The 12,334-nt window shown below is 42.6% G+C and overlaps 1 protein-coding gene across 9 annotated transcripts in view; it reads right to left on the reverse strand.

The window, feature by feature from the left end:
* MAPKAP1 (MAPK associated protein 1) overlaps positions 1-12,334 on the reverse strand; it is a 235,598-nt gene that overhangs the window by 91,569 nt on the left and 131,695 nt on the right. For all 9 annotated transcript variants that reach the window (XR_005835250.1, XM_040631891.1, XM_008698765.2 and 6 more), the window contains one exon: positions 606-715. Coding sequence is in view for 8 of the 9 variants with exons in the window: in XM_040631891.1 (XP_040487825.1) it covers positions 606-715 (110 nt within the window). In the remaining variant the exon portion in view is untranslated. The remainder of the gene's footprint in view (positions 1-605; positions 716-12,334) is intronic.

Here is a 12,334-nt window from a genome sequence, read left to right on the forward strand (position 1 = left end):
TGGTAATATTTTTTCCCTCATATCCTTTAAATATCATAGCTAATACCATAAGCTTATTTTCAGTACAAAGTTGGGTAATGAGGAATTAAAGATTAACAGGTATTTGTGCACATCAAGTGATTTATCTTTAAAAAATTTATTTTACAGTTGCCCTCATTTGGTAAAAATGAAAATTGTTTTTCTTTTATTGCATACCCCAAACACTAGCAACTGAAAGTTTCCCCCATGGAAAATTATGTGAAAACATGAAATTAAAAGCAGTCCTTCAAATTTAGGATTTGGTTTTCAAGACAGCTTTATACCAATAGCTCATATAGCTTTGTCTTAATCCATCACAAATTATTAATGATGGAGCTTCCATAATCAATAGGAACACATTCTTCTCACACATGCCACTGACCCAATCCCTTCCTTGGGCCCAGGGGCACTTTAAAAAATCACTTTTTTTGCTGTAGATCTGCTAACCAAACCTTCTAGCAATGATATCTAAAACAATCTAGCCATCCTTCTCACTCACTCACACACACACGCACGCACGTACGAACACGTATGCACACACAAGCATTTTTAAACTAACGGTTAAGCTTATGTTTCCATGGTCTCACCTGAAATTTTCTGGGATCCTTTTCTTCGCTTCACTGCCTTAAGCAAGATTTCTTTCATAGTGACCTTTGTGTTGTCCACCTGAATAAGGGAGAATCCATGAGCAGCATTTCTGTAGGAAAAGACAAATATGAAATCATCACTAACATTCAACCAGAGGAATGTTATTATGGTCTTCACTGTGTTTAATAAAGTTTTACTGAGTGTACCTTAAAGTGCCAATTATTTAAAAAAAGACTAACTTCTAATGAGAGAGAGAGAGAGGCATTCTGGTATAAACAGTTCCAAGTGAAAGAAAGGTCAGAGCTAGGGAATGTTTTTCTAATTTATCTCAAATTGAATCTAATTGGTCTGTGTGGGTCACTAGTACCGTGGGTTACTCATGTTGGCTCCCAAGCCAAATCCTGGAACAAGGACTGACAATAAACTTGGTTTGTGTCAGCAGATGTCACTGCAGGCAGATACCACCATCACATTAAAGCTCATGGAGCCCTAGAGGAAAAATGTCATGGGGTGAGGATGAGGGGTGGTGGCGGGGTGGGGGGAAGGTGGAGGGGAAAATATGATAGCCCAAAGCAATTTAGAATAAAGAAAATAAAGGCTCATCCTAACTGGCTAGTAAGTAAGTAAGTAAGTAAATAAATAAATAAATTTTAAATGTACGGTCTGTATATACTTCAGTAGGAAATGTTTTAATCCATTTGGTCCTAGAAGGTCAAACAAAATATGAAATGAAGCATAAATAATTACAAGACAAAATACTGACACTACTTGTAAGCTTCTAGTCAGTCAAACTTGGAGGGAGGGGTTCATTTAGACAGGAAAAAACTGGTAGGGAACAAGTACCCTAAAAACAGAAGCCCATCCCTGGGTGAGGCATAACTTCACTAAGACTGTTAATTGCAATAGCAAGTATCACAAATACTACTCACTATGCTCGGGCACCAGAACAAAACAGGCCAATTCCAAGCAGCTCATCTAACAAATGGGACCCAAGTTTCCAACTACGGAACATGGGAATTACCACAAGGAGTTTGGTCGCATTCCCATTTCCTCGTAAGAATCTCAAAGGAGAGCACAGAGCCAAAAAATATGGCAGAACTTCACATTGACAAGAAATCCGAAGGAAAAGCCAAGCCCCAAGCTAAGCCATGGAAAAGCTTCCCAACGGGAGAAGGCTGAGGACCGGCTGAGAAGAGGCCTTAAGCCTGTTTGGGATCTAGTTTGGACCCAACCAGGTGGCTGGCTTTCCACAGGGGCTGGGGGCCGATCTCAAAACCAAGGACCCAATTTGCTTCCCTAATACAAAGACATCTCCACACCCCTCCTCTCCATACGGCTTGCTGTTTAATCCTTGACATTCCATTTGTTAAAAAGCAAAAGCCGACGCTGGTCTAGCCAACACGATCATCCATTTTAACTTGGTCAAGTTCTTGCTATTGAACAGCAGGCCTGAGAACTGTCAAGCTAATTTTACTGAACACTCTGTTACTGAATCATGCCTGAGCTCCAGCCATTCTTTACCTCAGAAGCTGGACCCCATCCCAGAACAATCTTTAAAAGTTTATTTTACTGATCAAAGCAAAATAAGAAATAGCTCTTTTTTTAAAACTATATTTAGGGAGCGATGCAGTAAGTGATACTTTGGCAAGAGCACTGAAATGTAAAGTGCCTTGTGCATTTATAAACTTGGGGGTATTTGCTCTGGCGCTAGGCCAGTGTGTGTTTGGAACAAACGCCAATCATCCGCGTTCAGGCTTGTCTTCCCCTGCTCTCTCCTCGGAAGTCAGTATGTGCTCCATCTGTGACAATATGTTGGGCGATGGGTGAGTGGGGCCTAAAAGGGAACACAAGTTCTCGGGTACGCCCAAACTAGTACTGGGCTAGATCTCACGAACTTCCATCTACCTGGGTTCCACCTGAACTATTTTAGATTTGAGTCCACTTATAAATTGCTTACATTCTCTCCTAATCTGCTGCTGGCTGACAGCATTATTTCAAACCAATATGTTTATCTTTTTTAGCAAAGGCAGACTAGAAGTTCAAAAGGAAGCCTTGCGTTTGGACAAACTTCCATAAATTAAACGTGTCCTTTTAAAAGATTTTTGAACAGAGGAAAATCCCTAGTCTGTATTTTTCTGTCATTTTACCAAAACGTACCTGGGTGACAAGGTTAAAGCAAGCAGAGGAAATCCCTGGCACTTATCATCCACAGGCATTACTGATAAATTGTGTGGTGGAGGAATAAAGGATTACCTTCTGTATTTTTTCATTACACTTTTCTTTTGTTACAGAATACATAAATCCATTGTGGCACAATGTAATATGTATCACCATGCTACACCTGCGGACGCTTCCGAGCGGCTGCCATGTCTGTGCAGTCAGGAATGATAAGTGAACCACCCGTGAATGTTAACGATAGTGATCATTCTGAGGTAACTCGGCTCTCCATCTTCCTTTACAGCCTCCGTGCTGAAGCCAGGGTAGCAAGGTTCATGAGAGGAAAATGAAAACAACAGTGAAGGGAAGGGGCACGCACCGCGCTCGGAATGTGCCTTCACGAGTGTGCGGTATCTTACTCTGGGGCTCCATTTCGGTAAAATCGTGCACATTAAAAGGAGAAAGAGGTTGTGACCCACGTATTGCACACTCAACCAGACCTAATGAAAGCTTCCTCAGGTCAGTCGCCCGCTGCACTCGCTTCGCTCCCTCCAGACAAACACCAACTTTGGATCTTGCTCCAAGTCTACAGCACTTAAGGGGACAAAATGTTTCTAAAATACAGGAGCACAGAATCGAAGTGGTTCTCCGAAGACACCTAGGTGCCACTGTTAAGTTATGCTCCCAGTTAATAAATGGAAATGGAGACTTGCTCCCACAATTTTCAGCTTGACTTCCAAACATTCTGGGTTTTATGCCTCATTTCTTTAGATCCAGGAATTTTTATGGGCTTTCTAAAAAGTCTATTGAAATACATCTTTTAGAGCTGCTTTTTATTTAATGTGGGGCATCGGGTGTGCGATCGAGAAGACACTGATCTCGAGGGAAATGCTGGCAGCAGGTAGGGACGGCACTCGCTAGCCTCGCCTCCCTTCTCTGTGTGGCCCTGCATTCCAGTCTCTGAGGTGTGACCTGCGCTGAGGGTGGCTAGCCCTCGGACAGACAGGCGGATGGAGAGACAGATGGACTATAAACCCAGGGTCTCGTCTTAGGAACTGCTCCTCCTCCTGCTCCCCTCGTGGACAGACAGCTTGTCTTCTGCCACAGCAGGGCACTCTGGGGGCACCGAGCACAAGCAGCTGCCCTCCACAGTTCCTTGCGCTGCCTGCGCCGGGTCTAGGCTGAAGCGCCACTTCAGGGAGCTGACTAAATGCTGCCAGGAGTGCTTCAGTCAATTCAAAGTTAGGTCCTGTCAAGTCTCGTAACCACTGAAAAACGTATGGGCATTTTAAAAAGAGATTACTCACTTGAGGAATTCAGCCCTGTCCCAGTGCAAAGCCACTCAGCTACCAGAGGGAAGTTTTTATACCCACATTAACCTAACACGACGAGCGTTTCTCTGCTAAATATTAAACCAGAGGTGACGGAGCACAGGTCCTTAACTGAAAAGCTTAGATTCTATTTATAGGGACAGAGCTGGAAGCAGAACCCAAGTTGGGAGGCAACATATTGGAGAGGAAAACACATAGGCTGGGAGTTAAGTACCCTTTGGTTCAAATCCTGGTTCCATGGCTAACCAAAATGTTGCCTTAGCCTGTGGGAACCTCAGCGGCATCCAGGAAAGGCAGAGGCCGCTTCTCTACAGAATTGTCAGAGAGGATAAAATAGACAATGAATGCCAAGCACCTGGCATTAAGGTTGGCAAACAGTAAAAGGAGCTTAGAAATGTTAGTGCTCTTGTGTTCCCCTTGTCCTAAGGCAACACTAAAAGAGGAGAGGCCCCACTCACCCCCTCTCTCCTACACCCTCAGCAGAGATTGCTTAGTTGGGGGAATGGATCCCAACCATTCTTATAATTGGTAACACGGGGCCATTAAAATGTGCAATCTGCTGGGCATGGTAGCAAAAGTGAGGGGCACTGTACGCAAGCAACCTCTGGCCCAGGCAGCAAGCCCCCCTGAAGCTCACAGAAGAGCACTGGGGCTCTGTTTTCAAGGCTTTCATTTTTGAAAGAGTAAGCCAGAAAGTGGGTATACTACACCTCAGCTTAACTCACTGGCTTTGGATGGGGATGAAGGAAGTAAAAAATCATGGTGGTGGTGCAGAGAAATTCAATGAGACTTATTAAGAGCTTTCTGAGCTGCACAGTACAAGTTATTATTCAACAATTACAACAGTTATAACAGCAACTACCATCTACTGAACATTTACCAAGTGCCAGGTGCTATGTTAAGCTTTTAAAATCTGTATTAACTCATCCCATCCTAAAATAGGTGCTATTATTATATCCATTTTACAGAATCTGAGGCTGGAGGCATTAGGGAATTTACCTGAAGTCACTCTATTAAAGATCTTAATTTTGAGTTCAGAAATCAACAATATGGGGCGCCTGGGTGGCTCAGTCGTTAAGCGTCTGCCTTCGGCTCAGGGCGTGATCCCGGCGTTCTGGGATCGAGCCCCACATCAGGCTCCTCCGCTGGGAGCCTGCTTCTTCCTCTCCCACTCCCCCTGCTTGTGCTCCCTCTCTCGCTGGCTGTCTCTCTCTGTGTCAAATAAATAAATAAAATCTTAAAAAAAAAAAAAAAAAGAAATCAACAATATGGTCCTGAAACCAAGTAGTACAGTCCAGTGGGAGAGAAAGACAAAGAAGCAAAGAAAGAATTACAGTGCTATGTGTAAGTACAAAGATGGAGGCCAGCTCTGAGTGCTACCAAACACAGAGGCACTTAGCCAAGCCGGGGAAGGTAAGGGGATCAGAGGGGTCCTTAAAGGAGATGTCTCAAAACACAGTGATCATTTAGTTCTATATCATGCTAAGAAAGATGGTGGTGACCAGAAGGCAGCAAAGCACAGCAAGCTCTAGAGTAGAACCTGCTTTGGAGTCCCAGCTCTGCCTTCCTGGGATAAATGATATAATCTCTCTCTCTCTAGCTTCCAGTTTCCTCATCTACAAAATGGGGATAATTCTTAAAGCAGAAGATTATTGTGAGGGCTAAATATTTGTAAAGTAGTTAACATAATACCTGTCATGTAATAAATGCTTAGTATAATAACCATGGTTTTTCTACATACAAGGAAGTGATAAATGAGATGATGACAACTGTCAACATTTATTGAGCACTTACTTTGTTCACTTAATCCTCCCAGAAAAGGTAGGTGCTATTATCCGCCCCATTTTATAATGGAGGACACTGAGGTGGGGCAAGGTTAGGACACCTGCCTGGAGCTACGCAGCTAAGTGAAAGAGCCAGGAGTCACCAAAGCCTGAGTTTTAAACCTCTCTATAGCCCAGAAGGGAGCCTTGAGGACTCATGGGAAGAAGAGACTTCCAGAGAGCACATCCTCCAGACAGGAACTACTGACCCATCTGTGGCAAAGTTTCAACACCCACTGTAACATTCAGTTTGATCATAAATGCCCCAACTCTTAGACTACCCATATGAACTATGAGATCCCTTTTTAAACGCCCTTGGAGAATGTCATGGTTTCTTGAGCCACAATCTCAGTTTGTGAAAGTGGGAAAAGGCTGCCAAGAGTAGCACTCGATTCTCCACTCCTGACCAGGTCATAACAGTGATGAAGACACACTCCTCCAGTTCCCAGCCTGCGCTGGTCCCAATTCCATGCATGTTCATTCTCTAGCACTTCAAAGTAGAAAATGAAAATATATGAGCAAGAGAAAGCCTTGTAATAACTGCAGCATGCCTGCTTTAAAGCAAGTCCTTCGGGTATTACTTTATCCATAAAGAGAGTTTACACTAGTGTGAATGCCACATTTTGTTTCCCCTTGCACTGACAAATTTTTTTTTAAAGATCAAAGCGTATTGTGTGAGTATGTGATGTTTGACATTGGACAAAGTACTCTTTTTCAAAACAGACATTTTCCAAAAACATAACTCGCTAGACTAATGGGCAGTGAGAAGCCAAAATGACTGCCCTCCGCCTTTGTGTATCTTTGCCAGAGTCCTTGGGACTTGCCAAATCCGGTCATGCCTGCTTAGCTTGCTCGACTGATTGTGCCAGAAAAGAAAATAAGACACAGATGTATTTGAGCTCTTTGAGATGCCAGTAAGAGAGACAGCTAATGGCTTCATTTCGACCCTCCCCTTCCAGCTGGGCACAGGTGGGGGATAATGAGGTCCCTCTCCCTAATCAAACTCAATTATTTACTACTCTATATAACCGCAAAGACATTCACATTCAGTTCAGAATATAAAACACACCGTGGGCTACTTCCAACTACTGCCACTGGGTATTTATAACAAACTCAAGTGGCTAACAGTTTGCCTTGGCAGGAGTTTAAGTGTGTAAAGTTTTGCAAACTGTTTCTGTTCAAATATGTCCTGCTGAAATGGGGTCCCAGGCGGGGTTCCATAACTGTCAGGTCAGTGAACTGCATAACATCTGAGAATGTATTCACCATGCAGTGCAGACAGGATCTGGAAATCAAACGCTTCGTTCTATTGCAACCTTCTGAGAAGCATCACAGTTTTTTCAACAGCAAGACTGACATTGTATTAATAAACATTACAAGTCACTAGCCTGACATGTACATAGCAGCAGCTGACAGACTCCAACATAAGCTGAGGGGAGAACAGAGGAAATCAAAATGAGACATAGTAACTAAACATGGCCAAGAGGGTGGATCATGAAACAAATCACATTAATGTCAGAAATGTGAGTCCTAAACTTTTAAGACATATAGCAACAAAAGCAACAATCTGGTATAATTTTTGGATACCAAAGTAAGTTGATGGCTATCTAAAATGTGTGCTTTTATTGTAGGAACAAAGCATATCCTGGCACAATTTCAACAGACATTCCAGTGAGGAAAACATACATATTTAGCTTGTCTGACCTTTAAATTCTTAGAAGTATGTAATTAATGCTTTCCATCTTTATTACTTGCTCCAATATTTCTGCCACTTTAAACAGACACAAAGAAAAATCTTTTCTTTTCTCTAGACAGTAGCTGTTGCCAAAAAGGAAATCAAGTCAGATTTACAAATACAAAATTAAACAGGCTGCATATGTTACATTTCCGTACATGAGGACAATCTGGACAATGAAAATGTTTGCTAATACAACAGAATGAAAAGAAACAACACACAGTTGGTCTTCTATGACTCAAGCAAACAATAAATAAGTAAGATAATTTATACCCATATTGTCAGGCCTGGTTACAAAGAATATACGCATCTTTTCTTTTTCCTTATCCTATTCTAGCTTTGGTCCTTACCAAACTGTATGACCTTGAACAAATAATTACCTGTTTCTGATCCTCAGCTTATATACTATAAAAATGTGTTTGTTATGAGGAATAAAAGAGATAATGGCTACTAGGGGCACCAAACTGAGTGAGTGTGCAAAAACACTCATTTCCTTTTTTTTTTCCTCCTCTCTAGACCACAAAGCAGTATCACATAAGAGTAGGAAAGGTTTCAAACTGATGACATCCTTTCAAAAAGGTCTGGTCACTTGGGGTATACTCTGGAGATCTCATCAAGAGGGTACACTAAAACTACCAATCCTTTTGAAAAGCCCTCATACAGCCAATGAATCTGCATGCCTCTTAAAAAGCAGCTAATCTTTCCCTTTATACATAGGGCCAGGAGAAGCCACAGCTGTCTCTGGGAACTTTCTGGGCCACAATGCCCAAGGCAGCCCAGCTTCTGGTGGAAGACCCTCTACCCATTACCCACTACCCTTTCCCAAACAGCAAAATCCTAGCTGGATTCTATTTGCTCGGCTCTGTAGCTATTGGTTAGAAACGTTCTTTCCCCATGTCCACCTGATATAGCAAACATTTTAAGTAAAACACATGTATAGGAGGGAGATTTAACTGTTCTTACTGACTTCTGATTTAGGGGGATTCTGTCCATTTTACTAGTTTGGACTTTTCTTCTCTTTTTAAAATCCTTCTTTCCGACTCCAGAATAGGATCCTGGTGTGAAATGTTAATGGCAACACATCTAATGACACCATCACAGTTGCTATTGCCAGTGCCATTTTTAACCTCAATTCAGTTCCACAAATTCTAATTGAACTGGCCCTGTGCTGGGGAATGGGAGAAGAGGGACAAAAGCAGGCCCGTCCCCTGTTCACTCCAAGGTCTCATCCTCCCTTGTCCTACCACGTCCAAAGGCCCAGCAGGCCTTGGCTTGGTCACCGCTGCCAAGGAGCACTTCTTCAGATACTGGGAACTAGCTGAGACCCAGCCATTTAGTTTTGGGAACCAATCAGACTCCCCCATACTTCTGCCTCCTACTTCTCCCCTTCCACACTCCTGATAGCCAAACAACTTCAAGGCTTAGGCTCAGAGCAGCTAGCAGTCAGCAAGTTAGAGACTCCTGTTTACATACACATTGGATCTGTCCAAAATCAATCACCAACAAAGGGTATGTTAGAAATCCATTTGCCTGTCTGGTAAAGGAGTTTCCATTAGCATGCTCCTAATTTGCAAGTTGTTAGTGTAATTCATTCTCCCTCCCCAAACAACAACTCTGTGTCTAGAAGTTCCCCAGGACCAAGGGCCTGGAAAGAGAAGGCTGGTCTCACACCACCGACTCAGTAAGAACATCAGAAGTCACCCAGTCTCACATTCTTCTCCACAGGACACTTTCCCAACTGGGGGCTCACGTATGTTAACTAGCTCCTCTTTTTCATTTTTTTTTTTCCCAGAGAGAGAACATGCATGCACACGAGAGCAGGGGTGGGGGGGTGGGTGGAAGGGAAGAGGGAGAGGGAGAAAGAGAATCCCAAGCAGGCTCCACACCTAGTACGGAGCCTAAGGAGGGGCTTGATCTCACATGACCCCGAGACCATGACCTCAGCCAAAATCAAGAGTTGGACGCTCAACCAACTGAGCCACACCCAGGCGCCCCCTCTCTTCAAACATACATAATTCTATAACCTAAAAAGTCACTGCCTTGCGTGACGGAGCAAAGTGAAAGTTTAAATTTTCTTTTGTAGGAAGAAACATAGCTCTATTTTCTAATTTTTCTAGGATGGACATGTGTTCATTATGTAATAAATAACCCAAAGAAAAGTTAAACCCCATACACACCTTAGTGTGAATTATTCAGACTGAGAAGTCTCTGACAGAAATAACAAAAATAGCAACTATGTAACACTTCCTACAAACCAGGGTCTGAGCTAACATCTTCATAACAGCATTTCCTACCTGAGGTTTAAGGGCCCCCAGGATCAACAGATGAATTCACAGGCTAAGTTTCAGAATTTAAAAATTTTGCTTTTAGTTTAATGAAAATCATGAAATATATAAAAACTTATATAAGCAATAGATTGTGATAGAGATGTAGGCCACTCTTAGCCTTCCATGTTCCCCATTCTCTACCCAGCTGGGGGAGCCCTGAATCACTGCTTAGAGGAGAAATACCCAGGAGAGCAACCCGATCCTCATCAGATGGATCTGAACACGAAATAAATTTACTAAGATAAGCCAGGGTCGACAAATCTACCCATGCCTGTTCACATTGACGTATTGCTGTCTATGGCTACTTTCTTGCTACTATGGCAGAGTTGAGTTGCAGAGATGTATGGCCCACAAGCCTAAAATATTTACTACTTAGCCCTTTACAGAAGAAGTCTGCCAACTTGCTGGATAAGTTGTTGAGATTTGGGGGTTGTGTGTTCCAGCAGCTAGAGTTATTTAACATCACTAATAGATTCAGGAAAAGCCAAATGACATCACTGCAAGTCACATGCAAAAACAGTTTGTTGAACAGAGAAAAGTGAGGGGAGAAGTGGGCACAAGGCTCTCTCTATGAACTCTTGTTTGCTGATCTCTGAAAAATTCATGCTCTGAGTACCCAAGTCACACTGTGCACAGGTATCAATCAGGCAGAGAGCCCACCTATGTACAGACCAACTGACAACAGCAGAAGGTAGGGTGACCAATTATCCTGGTTCACTAGGGGCTGGGGGAGGGTGCTCCTGGTACAGGATTTTGTATTTCAAGACAGGGAAAGTCCTGGGCAAACTGACATAAATCAGTTATCGTTGCAGAAACATTCTTTGCTTTTCCAGTAAAGCACATTTAAAACTGGGGGGAAGGATGCACTATAAATCAACCAGCTTATTAAAATAATGGACTCGGTAGTTAAAAATACACTCACTGTTTAAAAGACAACTATTAATATGGTAGTCAAGGTTTCCTATGAAAATCAAAAAACTCAAGTTGACAAGTACAACATTTACCACCCATTAAATCCAACATCAGTGACTTAATCTGAGCAAAACATCACCTGTTGCATTTAAGTTGTTAATCTATATTTTATTAATGTTACAGTTTTATTTGTATTTAATTTATAATTTGGATTGCATAAAGACATGGAATTTATAGCTAGAATTTTACCTTTAAGTGTATTTAAGTAACATTATAATAAAACGAATTTGGGCAAACATTGAGGGTTCAGGAGAATTAATTTTCCTTTAAAAGAGGTCTGTACATTACTTACATTTAAGAAAATTCCTCATGACAATTCCAAGAGGTAGTTATTATTCCCCTCATTTTACAGATGAAGAAGCTGAGCCTATGGTCGTGTAGCACCAGTGAAACTGAAATTTTAACACAGGTTAGTCAAAGCTCAAAGCCTGTGCAGCTGCACCTGGAGGGGGGAAGGATGGCATATGGGAGATACGAGCTGTGGGGTGGGTGGTGTGAGGGCCTCTGAAAGCCAGAAGGCAAGCTAGAGGCTTCATGGTATTCAAAAGGCAGGAACAGGGCTGTACGAGAAGCAAGGTGGGCTCAGAAAGTGAGGTAGAACAGAAAGTCTGGCCAGGGGCCCTCCTAGGCAGCCCAAAGACACCTGAAGATTCATCCATTCCTTTTCTACAAAGCTCTGCTGGCTGCCCAGGATGTAGAGATAAATAAGACCGTGTGCACCCTCCCTTCAAGTAGTTTATGGTCTTGCTACTATCTCTTAAAAGATGTCTGCCTGTAAGAGGACTGATTTGAAGTCTACAGATCTCCAGTGTCTACCCCTACCCCTACCTCAGCAAAAGTTATCCCAATAACTTTTCAGTTCAGCTGAGCAATGTCTACCCACACTCTGCCCCTCTCTGCTAGAAAACAGCAAGGAGGGGAAGAAGAAAAATGTAGAAGCAGCAAAGAGTTCCATTCAGTTCATTCAAGAAATATGTGTGGCATGCCTACCACAGTAATGGAGCTATGCTGGGTATTGTGGGGCATAAATGATCCAGTTCTTGCCCTCAAAGGGTTTCTGGTCATGACAACAATAACTGCAACAATAACTCACACCTTACCTAAGCCAGGCACTGTTCTAAGTGCTTTACATACATCAACCTATTCAATCCTCATCATGGCTCTATGAGGTAGGTATTATCATTATTACCCTCACTTGACTGGGCCACAAAAAAGTTTTGCAATTCATCCAAGATTACACACACACACTAGAGTAAGGGTAAGGTCAGGAACGGCACCCAAGCATTCTGGCTCTGGAGGCCCCTGCTCTTACCTACTACACTATAATATACAGCAGCTGAATGCTGGCCTTAAGACAGGGGGATTTACTTGAATGGTGAGACC

The sequence above is a fragment of the Ursus maritimus genome, unplaced genomic scaffold (genome assembly GCF_017311325.1).
Source record: "Ursus maritimus isolate PB19 unplaced genomic scaffold, ASM1731132v1 scaffold_17, whole genome shotgun sequence".
In the NCBI taxonomy this organism is placed as follows: Eukaryota; Metazoa; Chordata; class Mammalia; order Carnivora; family Ursidae; genus Ursus; species Ursus maritimus.